At 34.3% G+C, this 18,153-nt stretch overlaps 1 protein-coding gene across 1 annotated transcript in view; it reads left to right on the forward strand.

Annotated features, from left to right (window-relative positions):
• The first annotated feature begins 10,626 nt into the window (after positions 1-10,626).
• The window catches only part of GABRB1 (gamma-aminobutyric acid type A receptor subunit beta1), a 473,522-nt gene continuing 465,995 nt past the window's right edge, over positions 10,627-18,153 (forward strand). Inside the window, exons 1-3 of the mRNA XM_049790155.1 lie at positions 10,627-10,755; positions 10,973-11,064; positions 11,568-11,635. Of these exons, the coding sequence (XP_049646112.1) occupies positions 10,676-10,755; positions 10,973-11,064; positions 11,568-11,635 (240 nt within the window). The 5' untranslated portion in view covers positions 10,627-10,675. The remainder of the gene's footprint in view (positions 10,756-10,972; positions 11,065-11,567; positions 11,636-18,153) is intronic.

Genomic DNA, 18,153 nt, shown 5'->3' on the forward strand with positions numbered 1-18,153 from the left:
TGGATTTTCCCAGCCGGATGTCACTAACAGGGGACCACAGTGAACGTTTTATTAACTGAGGTTTGCATGAATATGACTTTAGGCAAGTATTGAAAAGATGTATGATGGACATTTAAGATAATTTACTGTGATAACTTGTGCACATAACTCATTTAAGAGAATAAATGGTAAACAATTTTTAAAAAACACAGGAAGAAAATAGGAATTTTTAAGCAAACAAGGAGTTGTAAATAGTATAGATAAAGTATTTTACAAAGTAAAATTCTCAAAGTTAAGTGATTTCCTTACACTCTTCTGTTTATCATCAGTAAAGTATTTATATTCTTCATTACTTAATGCCATCCTTAGGTTATTTTTTGAGTAAAATTTAACAAATAGCCCAATAATTTTATCACACTGCCTTTTTATCCCTACTTTAAAGCTTCATGTTAGGGAAAGACTCACAATTGAATTATAATAAATAGTTATTTTCTCTAAGAACTTAAATAATTAATTTGTTAATTCAGATTTGACTTACTTTTTCAAAATGGGAAATTCTTACAACTTTTTCTATTGTGTACCCATGTATTTTATTTAGTTTTTCCAATATAAAGTTGCTCTTAATAATTAATAGACAACAGCTTTTCATCTAATTGTCAAACTCTTAATGCTTCTAGCTTTTAATTACGTAGCAAATGACACCACAAAACAATGTTGGGAATTTAAAATTTAAAAATAAAATTTTCTGGGTCCAGTGCAAAAGCAAAGCGGTAGGGTGTTTGCCTTGCACAAGGCTGATCCAGAACGAACCTAAGTTCAATCCTCAGGATCCCATGTGGTTCCCCCAAGCCAGGAGCAATTTCTGAACTCATTGCCAGGAGTAACCCCAGAGCAGCATTAGGTGTGAACCTAAAAACCAAAACAAAATAATATTGGCACTCCATTTAGACCTGCATATACTTAATGTTTATTTCATTTTCATGTAGATATAATTTTAATGTATATATAATTTTAAAATACATATATATCAAATTCCCAAAACTGAAAGGTGCAACAACCCTAATGATATTTAATCAAAATAATCAAAGTTGAAACTCTTGTTAATTTAAGTATTTTAGAAAAAAATAAAATGCACATGTTGTCTAATTAAAATTTTATTTTTTTACTCATTTTAGTTAATCTAGTTGTAATTGCTATTCAATCATTTCTTTTTTCTTGATATACATTTTTCTCTTGGCTTTCAGAACTTCAAATGTCTCTTCTCTGCTATTCTTTCTCTTTCTTGTTTTGCTCTCTTTCTTATATTAATATCCATTCTTTCTGTGTCCTTGTAAGGTTTTTATTTGTGTGTAAGTTTCATCAGTTACTAGACCTCTTTTTAATAGTATTCTAATTATATTGGATTAGCATATGACTCTTATAAACTCCCTGAATCTTAATCAATGTTTTAAATATTCTAGATTCAGGGTAGGGACTTAATGTTGACAGAACACATAATTAAGTCCACACAATTATCATCTACATTTTTACGTGCTGCTGAAGCAAGTAAAAATACCATCTACAGTTGAAGTTTTCAAATTTATAACTCCAGCCTGAACATATTTCTTAGAATGAAGATATCAAAATATAGCTATTTTGCATGTACAAAATTAACTTAATCACAAAACCCATTTCCCACACTATTTCTCAGCATCTCTCTCTTCTTAGACAACAGTTCTTTCAACTCAGTTCAGAGACTTTGAATCTAGCCTTTTCCCCTTTTATCTTCACATACCTCATTCAATTTGTCAGAGAGCCTGTTAACTCTAGTTTGAAAAAATTTCAAAGGTATGACCAGAACTCTTGACCACCACTATACTATCATTTTTCCACTTGGATTACCAACATAACATCAACTTACACATACCACTCTACAGTCTATATTCTCAAGTAGCTATAGTGGTTCTGTTTAAAGGTATGCCATATCATGACATTTTTCATATCAAATTCCTCTACTGGCTTTCTGTCATATTGAGTGAAAATCTTTTGACTCTTTAACTTATATCTGTTACTTTGTGACCTCTCATGCTGCTCTGGCAAACCTGCCTCCTTAAATACACCATATTCATTCCCACTTGAGTGTCTTCCTTTCTACTTGCTGTCTTCTCTTGGCAATATCATTTCTCACTAGATCTACAAGGCTCACACCTTTATTGAGAAACCTTTCTTTAGGTCTATACTGATATGTCTAAAGTTTCAACAAATACTTCTCTTTGCACATTTCTTTTTTTAAATCTATTCATATATATATATGACAATACCAGGATTTAGTCTATTTTTAAGACTTAAATCCTGGCATTGTCATATTTAAACCATATGACAAGTTGCTTTTCCCAAATGTTCTTTCTTTTAAATGTATGAAAAATAACGATATTGTTAAAAGAATATTTTTTTCGGTTTTGCGGCCACACCCGGTGGTGCTCAGCAATTACTCTTGGTTCAGAGCTCAGAAATAGCTCCTGGCAAGCTTGGAGGACCATATGGGATGCTGGGTATTGAACCCAGTTCTGTCCCAGGTTGCCACATGCAAGGCAAGCACCCTAGCCCTGTGCTATGACTCTGGTTGCTGTTAAAAGAATTTAATGATACAAGTTATAAATGGCCTAATATTAAAAAAGGTGCTATATATATATTTTAAGTACTAAGTAAACTATGAATTTGTTTTTAAATTAACATTATACTTTAGATGTATAGCTAACTCAAGATTCTGTCCCTCTCTGTTTGATCATAACTCATCAATTTCATGACATATTTTCTAATTTATAAATGTTTAACTTTCATATCTTTCTACATCTGTTCAGAATAACTTCCAAGAACATGATTAAGTTCATTATATTTAACAAAATAAAACAATAATGTTTTGTGACAAAATTTTCTGGTATTGATGTTTTATTTTGCTTTAGTAATCCTTAGGTAATTCTTATTAAGAAAATCTGTTAAGTCAAAAATTTCTTTATCCTTTTATGTCTAAAATATATTTTATTATATTTATATTTTTATATTAAAATTTTGCTGCCACCATAATGATTTTTAAATTATAGAATATTCATTTTCAAATCTACTTCATCCAGAAATTAAAAAATATTGCTTTAATAATTTATGTTCTAAACTCTTATTTGTTGATAAAATTTTCTGATGCATACATTAATATGTTTTTCTTGCTTCCTAGAAAACTTCTGATATTAATTTTACTGCTAAATTGATTAATTATTTCCATTTCTTTGTAGATAATGACTTCTTTTTTTTTTCAAAAAAGGTCTTTATATAAAATGTTTTGAAATTTTACCAGACTACAATTTACTACTTCTATTTGACATTTAGTGAACCGTGTAATCCTAAAATTAGTAAGTTTTGTCATTTTTTTGAGAGCATTATTATTCTTTATCATATACTCTCCCCTTTATTTCTATCCCCTTATTATAATTTCTGATATATTTTCTGTACTTTTAAATTTTGGTTTTACAATATAACATTGATAATTACTTTATATTCTACTATCTGGCATACAAATGAGTATTCTTTTCCAAGTTATACATAATTGTAAATTCCATTAAAGGTTTGCTAAATTTAATTTTCTCTTCAAATTTATATGTGAAATTCTCTACTAAATGTCATTTTAATTCTTAAAGCTAAAGTTAAACTCTTCCATACCAAGGGTTACGGAAGAAAAGGAGCATTGCAACCTCCAAATTTTACATATAATATTAGACTTACTACTTATAAAGTAGAACTGAATAGTGACTGAAGAAAACAATTTGTTGTTTTAGAAGATGGATATTTTAGATTTGTCTCTCACTGGGAGGTTGGTTTTATAAATTTTATTTCTTTACTCAGAAAATTATTTTAGATTTTTTAAATTACATTATTCATTACTATTTCAGTTCAAAAGTTTGGGTTTTCCTTAAACTCCTTGTAATTATGATTAAAAAATTAGAAGTTATTGAGAGCAAAATGAAATTTTAACAGTTTTTATTTCCATTTGGTTTTTGGTAAATATATATTTTAATATAAGAAGAGGGAAATTTTAATTTTCTATCATGTCATTTACGTTCTTTTTTTGGTTTAGCAGAAAGTTGGAAGGTAATCCTCATTTACCTTTATTCCTACTCTCTACAATGTTCATTTTACTACTGAAAAATGCTGAAAAAGGCTATGTTCAGCTCTTTCTAAAATATTATCAGTTCATTTATCAATACCACCTGTGTAATTCAGCCATTGCCTATGTTTTACATTTACTCTGTTGCTCTCAATTTCCCATATTTATTTTATATTTTAGTTATGTTACTGGATTAAATTAGTGTTGATGCTTAAGGATTGGTATAAAAAGTGAATACATATCCACCAGCACCACCAAATTGTCAAATATCCTCTATCACTACTCTTACATTACCTCTGTTTTTATATTTTATTATTGTTTATTTTTCATAAAAGTAATTTTTTTGATCTTTCCAAATCCTTAACTTATGAATTCAAGTCTAGCAGACAATTATATCTTTTAGAGATCTCTTCCTTGGCATTTCAATGTAGGAAAACATGCTCCATTTTTTATTGTTAGCATTTTTATCCTTTTTATTGTTTTCTGGACGTTTTGCCTTGCAAAGTTTTTTTCTTTGTTGTGTATTCTAAAAACTATTTATTAAATTAATGTTCTAAATTATAATAATTATAACATTTTTAGACAGAAAAATTTACCCCCAAATACTTGGCAATATGGAAACATTTTGTCTCCAATTAATCTCATATAATTAAAGTTTAGTCTATAAAAGAAGTTAGATCAAAACCCAAGTTGGTTTTTGGGTTTTTTTTTTTTTTTGGAATGGGGGGGTCACTGATGATCAGTTCTTGCTGTTGGCTCTGTGCCCAGGAATCATTGCTGGCAGGCTTGAGAACCATATGAAGTGCAAAGGATCAAATCTTGGTCAGTTTCTTGCTAGGCAATATCCTAATATCTCTCCAGCTACTCCTAGGAATTTCTTTCTTTTTTTTTTTTTAATTTTTATTTTATTTTTTTTATTTTATTTTTTTTTGTGTGGTTTTTGGGTCACACCCGGCAGTGCTCAGGGGTTATGCCTGGCTTCATGCTCAGAAATTGCTCCTGGCAGGCACGGGGGACCATATGGGGCGCCGGGATTCGAACCGATGACCTCCTGCATGAAGGGCAAACGCCTTACCTCCATGCTATCTCTCCGGCCCCTACTCCTAGGAATTTCTAATTTAAAAAAAAACCAGAATAACTCTACATATTGACCAATTTATAAATGATAATACTTTTCAATGACAACATGAAGCAAAATTCCAGCAATAACAAAATAGTCCTTCTCTGATCTCCTCCTACACAGAGCATCACATTGACCTTATAATGGTCACAGCACAAAATTTCCAGCTTTCAAGGTGATTCCTTACTGTATTCTACTTGAAAGAGCATAGGATGCTGAGCTTAAAGAAAAAGATCTCTAATTTGGGTTTAGTTTAAAAGTATAAATTTCGGGCCCGGAGAGATAGCACAAAGGCATTTGCCTTGCAAGCAGCCGATCCAGGACCAAAGGTGGTTGGTTCGAATCCCGGTGTTCCATATGGTCCCCCATGCCTGCCAGGAGCTATTTCTGAGCAGACAGCCAGGAGTAACCCCTGAGCATCGCTGGGTGTGGCCCCCCAAAAAAAAGTATAAATTTCATAGCATAACATCAGTCATAACATTAGTTAAACTTTATTGAATTTAATTACAAACGAGAAGATGCATAAAGTAACATAATTATCTCAAAAGTTAAAAAGAATTTTCTGGTGGCAACCTTTGTTCATAACTAATAATGAAGTGACAAGGAGTATAGACTATAGTCAGACAATAAAAATTTGAATTTCCTAGCATTTGACTGGTTGACCTTAAATAAATTAATAAGCTTTCTGTCTCTGTTACTTCATCTGCAAAACAGAATTATAGTTTTATTACTTTATAAATGTTTCAAATTATATTGGTATAAAATAGACCTGTAAAATTGGTTTCTACTAATATTGATTTAAAAAATTAATGAATGCAACTACTTGCAGTATCTTTTTATTAATAAGACAAAATATATGTTTTAAAGGAATTAGATAATATGTGGAGTATTGACTTTCCTCAGAGTTTACTTATGAATCAATACTTAAGGCTTATTCCTGGTTCCTTGCTCAATAGTTACATCTAACGCTGTGCTAAGGGATCGCGCTGATGGTGTTAGGAATCATACCAGGGTCAACTACAAGAAAGACCAGTGACTGGCTCCCTGTACTATATATCAAGCCCCATTATGAATTTTTAACAGACTTCCCATTAGTCCTCTCTTAAAACATACTATGTTCAATGAAATTATATATTTCATAAAAAAGCAATGAAAAAACAGTACTAGTCTTATATTAATTACCTGAACTCCATGTTGATAGGAATTTGTATAAATACCTAATTAAGCTGAAATAAAATAGCTTTTTAAAATTCAGTACTACATCTAAGTAACAATTTTAAGATGGTTACTTCATATTCTTACCTACAAGATTATTGAGTAAGAATATAATTAATATTACTTGCTCAAGAAATTCTGAGTTGATGCTAATTTTTAGGATCTTTCTTCGCTTCCAAAAAATATCATTAGAAAATAAATATAGGGATAATCAGTGAATCTTGGAGGCAAATTTAAAAGATAAATGGAAATTGAGTTGAACTTCAAAAGGAGGGAAGATCTCAAGAGGATTGATTTGGTAAAGAAACAAGTAGCTTCATAGAGGAAGTAAGAGTTGGTTTATTTTCAAACTCATTAAAAATTCTGATTTATGCCTGGATCTGATAATTTATAATATTTTAGTTATTTACTCTTTATAATAATTTGAATTAATTTATCTCTTATTTGATTCCAAATTCTATTCAAGATCTATCTAAATTCAGTACATTTTATTTACTGATAGCATTTTATTAAAAATGTTTATGAATTTATTTTGAATTTGTGACCACACCCAGCAGTTTTCATGAGTTATGCCAGGCTTTTCAGTCAGAAATTACTCCTGGTGGTGCTCAGGGGACCATATGTAATGCCAGTCCTCAAACACAGATGGTCACATACTGGGCAAACGCCCTGCCCTACCCACTGTTTTATTGCTGCAACCCCCACAACCTGATATTTTAAATAAGTAGAATACACTGAAATGAAAACTGATTTTAGAATTATAAGGTAAAAGAGAAAACATAAGAGCAAAAAAAAGGTTGTTAAGATATTATGTAATATTAAAATATTAATTGTACCTATACAGTTTGTATCTATACAATTTGTATCAATTGTATCTATAATTCTAAATTTTACTATGACAAAAGGAAAACAATAACATTAAAACTTTAGGATTCTTATAGTCTATATTTTATAAGCTTTTCAGAAAATGTAGTCTTTAGCATGCTGGGATCTTGGGAAAAAAGTCCTCAGGAATAATACAGACCACAATATAGTGGCTCTTTCTTCAATCGAATCCCAATAATTGGTGTAATACTGACTTATTTATGAATTTTATGCCATTTTATATAATTTAAAGAAATAATTTTAAAATAATATTCAGAATTTGGTGAGACAGTAAAGAGTAAAGGCACTTGCTTTTGTGTATGCTGACCTGTTCAACCCCTGACAACATATATGTTCCCCCAAGTACTATCAGGAGTAATCCCTGAGCATAAATCATGAGTTTGTTTTAAATGTTGTTGGCAGTGCTCCAAATTCCTTCCCCAATAAATAAAATTAGAACCAAATTTAGTAAGATATCATGTTAAATACTATTATTCAAATGTACAGGATAATTTATAGAATAATCTTGTTAGTGTTTCTTCTAGAGCTTCACTTATCTCTTTAGTAAATATTCATATATAATTCTTTGTTATTATAAAAGTAATTTCTTTGGTGTTTATGACCAACTAAAAACATATATTCCAGTAAAAGCAATATAAGTCACACTAATAGTAAATACCAAACTCAATTCTTTTCTAAATTCAAGTTGGCTAGCAGGGCCAACAATTTGCAACTTCTAGTCAACAATCAATTGAAAGAAATCAGATGGAAAGCACACATTTCAAATTTCATCCGTATTCTGCCTTTTCCACTGTTTTATCATCAGCCTTTTTGTATAAACCTGGAGAAATAGTAAATAAATGTTTCTTGAATAAACATATGAATGAGGTCAGTTTCCACACAGTTATCACACAGTTACTTTATATTGTGTGGCTTTGTAAGGAAAAATAATTGAGCAACATAAAGTGATTCCATACTTCAGCAAGGACATGAAGTATAAATAATGCTTTCTTGTCCATCACAGGAAGATCAATAAAAGCACTAAGAATTAAAGAATACTTTAAATAAAATGAAGAAATCTGATTAAGTACAAACATATTTTTATCATTCAAGGTTGTGAGTCTCAAATGAACAAATGAAATTAATGTATAAGTAGAATGCCAAGTTCTACTCATGTGCAAATGTTTGTAGTTCTCTAGGCACCTTAAAAAAAGACCCCAACTGCACTTTTCTGTTATTTGATGTCTCTGTTATACTTCAGAACTTTTGCACTAGACTTCTTCATGATAAAGGCAATTAGAATTTAGTTCTCTGTGCTGATGGGCAATGTAATAAATATTTGTCTGTCTTGCTGTTTCTCTTTATATTGTCCTTTTCTCAAAGTCTCTGTTTTGTAGCAAACAATGTAGTTAGGATTATATATTCTGGGTCAATAGACATTTATTCTACCATTTAATAGTTAATATTAAACTCATTACAATGCCCTAATTTGTTCTCTGAGATCAATAAAGTGTAATTAAAAATAATTGCAACTACCATACTTGAAATTGTTATAAGGTTTAAATAAGATAATCCATGCCATGTGCATAATAACCAGAGAGAAAGTGATAATGTTAATTGTTCGTAAGTAGTATATCAATATATTTTATCTAAAATCTAAACCTAGAATTTATCATGCCTATCTAATTCTATAATTATTAGAAGTCTACGTCAGCACAGTAGAGTATTGGCTTTCTTTGTGCTCTGAGCTTCCCTTTGTATCTACATCAGTCATCATTCCATTCCCCTTTTATTTTGTTTTTTGAGCCACACCCAGTGACACTCAGGGGTTACTCCTAACTATGCTCTTAGAAATCTCTCCTATTTCCGAAGACATATGGGACACCAGGGATAGAACCCAGGTACATCCTGGGTAGTCACATGCAGAGCAAACACCCTACCACTATGCTATCGCTCCGGCCCCCATTTCTTCCCTTTTATATTCTTCTAGGTCATTCCTGAGTCAAGCAGTTGAACTATCCATGTAACCAAAATTAAGTCTTTTGGATTTGTCATATGCTGTTCCTGTTCTGTTAAGCCCCCTCTTACTCTGGAAACACACACACACACACACACACACCTTTCTCTTGCTCTGAAAACAATGTCAATTGGTACAATTAGTGATCTTTCTGTCAGCATATAAATTATCTGGAGATATTTTAAATTAACTAATCTATAGGTTTCTCTAATTGGGAACCATCTTCAAATCACCTCTAAATCTGAGAAAACCTATGACTTAGTAAAGATTTATTTTGTATTTATTATTGAGCAGATTTTATTAAGCACAGCACTGAACTTCCTGCCTAACATGTGTGCAATGACATTTATCAAATGACATTGACTGAATTTAATTTAATACAAACAACTTTTGTTCCTACCCCAAACTCCAATGTACTTGCCAATAGAGATTAAAGTCTCTGTTCAGCTGTATCAGGTCATTAATGCAGCTAATACTCCGAGTTAAGGGAATTGGGGTTCTTTGCTAAAACCCAGAAGAAAGAATGAAATTTGCTTAGAATGTTCTGGAAAAAAAAGAATGTTCAAAGATTATGTTGCAGACTAGCTTCCCTCACTACCCCAGTGGAGAGAGAAAAGAAAGGGGAATGGAAAGGAAGGAAGAGAGTGAATGAAAAACTTGGTCTGTCTTCAACTCCTTTGAAAAAAACAGCAAGCACTAAGTCGCATATGCTAAAATACCTCCCATGGAGGAAACCTGATTCTGAAAGTCCTCAAATACATCCTGGGTTCCCTTTAGTCTTCCTCTTCATTTCTGTCTCTGACTTTCCACTCCCCCCCCCCCAAATATCCAGTCTCAGAGGATTAACTAGATAAGCGCAACCTTCTGATTCCTAAAACCACCGGTGACTATCCAAAATGCCAATCATAGGAAACCTTTTTCTGACCCCCGGGGAGTTTTAAAAATATAAAATAAAAATTAGGTTGAGGGTAGAAAGGAAATAAACAGAGTCGCTTCCAAAGCATTAAGAAGCACCACCAAAAAGAAAAAGAAAGAAAAAAGAAAAACTGAAGAAGGAAAAAAAAAGAAAAGAAAAAGCAGCACTTGGAATCTAGAAGCTCAGAAACAGCAGGCTATCTCTGACCAGCCACAGGACGCGGAGCATCACCAACAGGAACTTTAGAGGGGTTGAAATCTGTTGCCTGTTCCACTAGGAATATTGTTCGCCAGGCACAAGGTGTCTTTTGGTAGTGAGCCCCCTCTGCGCATGCGCAGGTCCAGTCGGGGAATTACTGCCCTGCCAGCGACTAAGTTGCATTCCTTGAAGCTTCGCAGAAAAAAGACAATTCTTTCATCAGAGTTAGGAATGTGGACAGTACACAATCGAGAGAGTTTGGGGATTCTCTCTTTCCCGGTGATGATTGCCATGGTCTGTTGTGGACACAGGTGAGCTGCAATTTCAAGTTTCTTTATTTTTTCCTTTTCTATTATTTTTTGGTTGGGTGTTTTTCTTTTTTTCTTTTCCGTGCTTTCTCCATCATGTAGCTTGTTATCTGGGGGTGAGGGGTGTGTGGGGGTAGGTAGGTGTGCCTGTCTCCTTTTTTCATGTCTGCTCTCAGTTTCTGATCCTTCTCCATATGGTCCCCTACTTCCTCCCCTCCAGCGCCAATGAACCCAGCAACATGTCATACGTGAAAGAGACTGTGGACAGATTGCTCAAAGGCTATGACATTCGCTTGCGGCCGGACTTTGGAGGTAAAAAAATCCTTTTCGTCTTTCATCAACCTGTAACCCACATCTAGTTCTCTCTTGGAGCCCTTCAGTCATGGTCATTTTTTATATATATAAAGCATGTCATTTTCCTAAACACTCCCCAAGCATGCAGGCATGCCTTACGCCCTGGATACACACACACAATTACACAGACACACACGTGTGCATGCACCTACAAACCCACAAGACCCCTAGTAACAGGTGGATGAAAAAAAAAAAAACCCACGCACATCCGACCTTCTCCTGCCGACAGGACACGACACACCCTCTGCATAGTCACTGCATCATCACGCGTGTGGTGTGTCCACACACACCTGTCTCCCACTGTGTGTCCCCCCTTAAAAAAGGAAAGGGGTGCGGGGGAGGGAGCTCATCCAGGACGTAGTAATCAGCTCGGGGCAGCCACCCGCACCCCTCCTCTATGTAGGGGCCACTCTGAGACTGTGCTGGTAACGTGTCACCCCCTTTCCCCTCTCCCCACTCAGGACCCCCAGTGGACGTGGGGATGAGGATCGACGTGGCTAGCATAGACATGGTGTCAGAAGTGAACATGGTGAGTGGCGTCCCCTACGCTGGGTCCGAGGCTGCCGAGCTTACGCAGATACGAATTGCAACGGGTCCCTCCCTCCCTCCCTCCCTTTTCCTATGCTCCCCCACATGTCCTCTGCGTTTCCACCCAGGCGGTCATCGCCCCACCCGGCGTGCTTTCCTCCACTTTGGCATCCACACTTGCAAGCGCGGCCCCGTAGCCTCCTTGCTTGCTTCGTATGTTCCCCCACATGTACACACATACATACACGACTGCGGCGTGCGGCTCCGCAGGCACTCTTGGGGGGACGGACTGGGGATGGTGACGGTGTGGCGCGGGCGGAGCGGGATGGGCGGAGACTGAGCGGGACTTGAGCTTTTTGGGGTTCCTTTGAGGCGTTGCGGTGTGCGGGGAGCCACCTGCCGGCCGCCCGGAGGCCTGCAGGAGCATCCTAGACTTGTGGCCAAAGCCTTGCAAATTAGCACTTTCTTGACCCTGGGAGAGGTTTTAGGGTTCAGTTCCCATTAGTAGGTCCTATAGGGCACACAGTATGGCTGGAGCAATGGCTGAGACAAAAAAAAAAAAACCTGAGACAACAGTCTGTTGTTATAGAAGTGCAGTAGCCTGCTTCTGGGGAGGCTTATGGTGTTCCCACTTGTCAGGGGATGGATATGTGTGTCTATTTGTCTGCATCTTACAAATTTAAGTTGCAAAAGGATGGGTCCATTTTTATTCGTGGGCTTTACTTTGGAATTATAAGCATGCTTAAAATGTCAAATGATAAAAGAAAAAGAGGTTTGCAGAGGGGGTCGATAGTAACAGTGAACTCGTATTTCAAAGAGGTCAATGTGTTCTCTCTCTCTCTCTCTCTCTCTCTCTCTCTCTCTTTGTGTGTGTGTGTGTGTGTGTGTGTGTGTCTTTTGCCTATTTTGAAGCTGTTGAGAAATACACTGGAATCACAATTATCGCTTTTATTATTATCTCTTTCGAACAGCTGGGATAGCATTTTCTAGTTGTTAGAGTTTCTAACTGTTGCTTCTTCTAAGGCGGTGGGAAGAAGCCTGTTGCTTTTCTAGAATCAACCATCCAGAGAGTAGTTAGTTCTAAATGAGCAAATGCCATTTTTATTGCAGTTGTGATAAAATATTGTGGCAGAAATTTAGAAATTTTGATGGACTGAATAATTTAAAGATAAACATTCGACTATTTTTCACTCTAGAGCTGTAGAGGGTTACTTAATTATCTTTTTTTCTTTTATTTCATTGCTATTATGTTGTTTTAACCCAGTAAGGTTTAGTAGCTTTGTTTTTAGTTCACAGAAATGAAAAACATGTATATTATATTGAATGAAGTGGAACAAAAAGTGTGGCTTATATTTCTGTGATTTATACCTGCGAGTGTCCATTGACTTAAAATTTAAAATTCTTATGTAAAATGTTAACTTTATATGGTCTCTGTAGTATTGAAATAAGGGCAGTTTTAAAAATGAATACCCAGTGAGTAATCTCTGGGTTGACAAATATTTTTAAAGGATTGGCTTATATGTAATATTTTTAAATGCATATCACTATCACATAACAATCAAAACAGAGAAATGTAAAAATATGTGTTTATATACAGATCATACTCAATCTAGTCAGTTGTTTGTATGTTACATGGTTATTATACATTTTCTTTCTAAATCATTGATATTTGAGTGATTAGTAATTGCAAATACATAGATAATGTGAAAACTAGAAAATGATAAGGAAAACAATAAAAGGCAAACTGTTTTTTCATTGATTTATCCTTTTAAGGTTACTATAAATTTTTAGAATTAAAAATATATATTCTGCTGGTTATGATTACAAATGCCTTTTAATATGTTATAAAACTGATTTGAGGAATAAGGAAGTTGCTGTCAACCATCTACCAGGGAAATATGTTCATAGAATCTTTTATTTTACTGAATTATTATATATACTCAGAAAGAAAAAATTAATATGTTTAACTGCAGTACCACTGTAAAGCACTTCTAATAATAGAAATATACAGCCTATTTATTCACTGCACCATGTGTGCATGTACTTGATTTAAAAATATCCAGCAACAAATAAACCTTCCAATAATATACTCTTCCAAATTATAATTACCTTATACAATGGTGTTAGAGAATGAAAGAAATTTAGAAACCATTATACACTAGAAAATACTAAGTCTTGATTGACATATTCCTTTGCTTCTCTTTTTAATCTGTTACCAAGAAGACCCAAGATTAACTTTAAGTCTATATCTAAGACAAAATATTAGAATAAATAGATTGAATATAATGCCAATAAGAATGTTATTAAAAGAGTTTTAGGATTGGGACTCTTTAGAAATACAAGCTGAAGTCTAAATGGTGGGTAGGTTAATTTTTAAAATTTGCTCTGGTTTTAGATAATGTTTGCAGGATTGAAATGTTTATGGGAAATAAGTTTTGCTGCATTTTCTATTAGGTATGCCTCAGTGCCCTGATAGACAGTAATTTTCCATGTTATTTAATAAAACATTTCACATACATCAAAATATAATAATGGAAATAAACACAATACAAATAATTAAAGACCTAAAGGCTAACATGCATAGTGAAAGATTGCTTATTTTAATATATTCTTTCATAATCTTTATTGTCTACCCATTTTATTGAAGGGATAATGACAAGAAAATTGAGCATTAATGGGCTTGAAAACTGAGTTTTATTCATTTTTTGTTCTTGTATCTTCTGTGAAATGAATTTCCAATTCAATTGATAAACATTACCATTCTATAGACTGGTATCACATCAAGTATTTTCTAATTCACTTTCTTTAGAATACAAAATAATTTTCCCAAATTATGAGAAATTTTATACTAAAGATTTTTGCATTCAAATTATTTTTATTCTGACTAATGAACACACTGAAGAATAATTATGATACAGAGAAAAGAACTTTGGAGCCAGTTTTTTTTCTTTTTCAAACAATGTTAGTCTTTATTAAATATTTTTCTTCAGGTATCAAATATATATAATGCACATGATAGTAAAAACATATTGTTGGTATTTTCTGAAAACTTATCTTCAAAATTTTGTGACAATTTTATTACATATTAAGACCTTCAAATACTCTCCTTTAATAATTTCTGCCAAAGCAAATACCCATATAAATATACAAATACACAACACACACACTTGAGCAAACTAAATATGGATTAAGGAAACTTGAGTAAAAGGGGGCAATGCCCTAAAAAATGCTTTTAGAAATTATTCATAACTCCTAGTGTAAGCTCCACAAAGTATAAATAGTAAAGGCAAATCTCTTTTATTAATAGATTGGGAAAATATATCAATTACCTAGAAACGGGAATTTGAGCCCTTGACTTTCAGAATTCAATGAATATATTTCTTCTTATTAAAAAAACAAATTCTATAGACCAGAGCGGTGGCACTATAGGTAAGGCATCTGTCTTGCCCGTCCTAGCCCAGGACAGACCAGAGGTTCAATCCCCCGGTGTCCCATATGGTTCCCCAAGCCAAAAGCGATTTCTGAGTTTATAGCCAGGAGTAACCTCTGAGCATCACCAGTAGTGAGACCCTGCCCCCAAAGAAAACCAAATAAACAAAAACACAAAGACGAAATCTGATCATCACTGTGGAACTTTAATCGTAGTGTGTAGGGGTCTCAAACTCAATTTACCTGGAGGCCGCAGGAGGCAAAGTCGGGGTGATCCTTGAGTGCAAAGTAGTAAGCCTTGAACATTGGGGGTGTGACCCAAACAACTAAAACAAAATAAAGCAAAAAAAGACTCCTCTAGGGCAGGGCCATAAAATATTGTACGGAGGGCAGCAAACAGCCCGCGGGCCGGGAGTTTGAGACCCCTGGAAGACAGGGACTATCCCTAGGAAACTACATCTATTGTATATTGACTCAAAGACTCAACCTCAGCTCTGCCCAACAACAGCCCACAGTTGTGTATTTATTAATCCATTCAATCTTCAAAAATGAATAGATGCAATCATGTATGTTCTCATAGAAAGTACAATGTACAAGGAAACTAGAAAATAATATGCAGTTATAGATAATTACCATCATCTTTTTTTGTTTTTTTTGGGGGGGGGGCACACTTAGTGGTGCTCAATGATTACTCCTGGTTCTGCACTCAAAAATTGCTTCTGGCTTGGGGGACCATCTGGGATGCCAAGACCAAACCTGGGTCAGTCCTGGGTCAGCTACGTGCAAGGAAAATGCACTACCACTGTGCTGCCACTCAGGCCCATCATCATCTTGATACTGCAAAATAATAACCAGTTGTCACTGATAACTGACCTCCCTGCAAATTATTTCTCCAATCTTGTTTTTTTCTGTTTTTTTTTGTTTGTTTGTTTATTTTCTTCTTTGAACCACACTTGGAGGTGCTCAGGGGTTACTCCTGACTCTGCTCTCAGCAATCATTCATAGTAGGCTCGGGATCATAGGGAATACAGAGGATCGAATCTTGGTCAGCCTCATTCAAGGCAAATCCCCTACCTGCTGTACTATCTCCCCATCCCCCAGCGACTGTTTTTCTATCTTTGATGTCTGATGTCTAGAAATATAATGACTCAAATCACTGTACAATCTTGAAATGTTAAAATGTAGTTTCAATCAGGGGTATGTAATGGTGCCTTATACACTCAATTTTGAACAATTCCTGGATAGGTGATCTCCTTTGATGCTATGAATACATAGACAAGCAAAAACATATAGTATATTCATCAAACTCCAGAAGTTTGAGAAATTACTTTTTCTCTTAAATTTCTCCAAGGAGCCCTATTTTTCAAGGTTCCAAATTAAATTTTAATATAAATTAAATAGTATGCTCAAAAGAAAAATGGGACTAGATGATGGACTTGACTTTACTAAACTGTCCTCCTATTTACAAATTATTGTTATTATTATTATTTACAAATCAGGCAGCTTTAAATGATAGCTATGAAAATATTGTCAAACACAGTAACTCCAGCAATACTAGCCTGCTGCTGTGCAACACGCCAATGACTTTTCTTCTTCAGAATAGGGAACATTGCAGACTGTTTCCTCCCACAGAGGTGTTTGCAAGAGCTTTGTAAAATAGCCTAAACATCCTCTTTCTGCATTTGCTGTGTTCGCTATAGTCTGAAGTTATAATAACTCTTTAGCAAAAGAATAAATAGGTCAGAACCATTTGGAGGTAAGAATAGATATCAGCAGTTAAGGAAAGATATACAGTTTCCTTTTAACATGAATAATCAAACAAGTCTTTCTTTTATGCGCTGGCTTTAAGATGATACCATCTGGAGAGAGTGAGAGAGGAAATACTTTCCATAGCCTTTCTGTCTGGGGGTAACAGAAAGATTATATATATCTCAAACCATATCAAAGCAAGCCTGTCCAGATTTAAAAGTTTTATTTCATATTTTAAATCTGTGTTCTTAAGATTAGAGGGCTATATTGAGTATACAGGTGTGTGATACAATAATAAAGACCAGCATTTCTGTTACATATTCCTTTGTGTCATAGGAATGGCTATCAAATATTTATGCTATTAAACATCTAATCCTTAATTTAAGAATGACATTACAGATGGTGAAACTGAGGAAAAAACTTAAGTTGAGATAAATTATATAACGTTCTTGGTTATGGATATCTCTTGATTTCTCTGTGCCTCAAATTTCTCTTCCATAAAATAAATGTAAATAACATAATAATATAATAGATAAATTATTTTCTAGTTCAAATAATTTATGATATGATATCAGACCCTTATTTTTTTTGTTTTTGTTTGCTTGGTGGCACATCCAATGTGTGTGAGTTTAAGTCCTGGCTTTGAGCTCAGAGCTCATTCTAGGTGGGGTTCACAGGACTGTATTGGGTGTCAGGGATGGACCTAAGTTGATGGAATTCAAAGCAATCTCAATTTCCTCTGTGCTATCTTTCTGACTTTTAGACCTTTAAGTATTAAAAAAAGTTCATTTGAAGAGTCTTTTCCATTTTAGTCTTCTGTTAGATTTCATCTTACTCTATTTTATTCTCCTATTAGGTGTGTCAGTCAACACATATCTTAAGTTTCCACTTTGTGCAAATTATGATGGTCTCTTGACTGTAGTGCAATAATGATGATGTATGCATAGTCTTGAGTTAACATTTCTTTTGAAAACAGAATTTTATAAAAATAAATAAATTTTAGGTATACAGCATTAGAATTTTACATGTGTTTATTACTTCAGGACCACCACCTAAAGTTTAGTTTATTTATTATTTATTATTATACAGCTGACTCTTTTTTTTTTTTTTTTTTTTTGGTTTTTTTGGGCCACACCCGGTAATGCTCAGGGGTTACTCCTGGCTATGCGCTCAGAAGTCGCTCCTGGCTTGGGGGACCATATGGGACGCCGGGGGATCGAACCGCGGTCCGTCTCCTAGGCTAGCTCAGGTAAGGCAGGCACCTTACCTCCAGCGCCACCGCCCGGCCCCAGCTGACTCTTTTTTCTTGTTTCTTCCTAGACATTTCCCTCTAGTGACTAC

Source organism: Suncus etruscus, chromosome 16 (assembly GCF_024139225.1).
Source record: "Suncus etruscus isolate mSunEtr1 chromosome 16, mSunEtr1.pri.cur, whole genome shotgun sequence".
Taxonomy (NCBI): Eukaryota; Metazoa; Chordata; class Mammalia; order Eulipotyphla; family Soricidae; genus Suncus; species Suncus etruscus.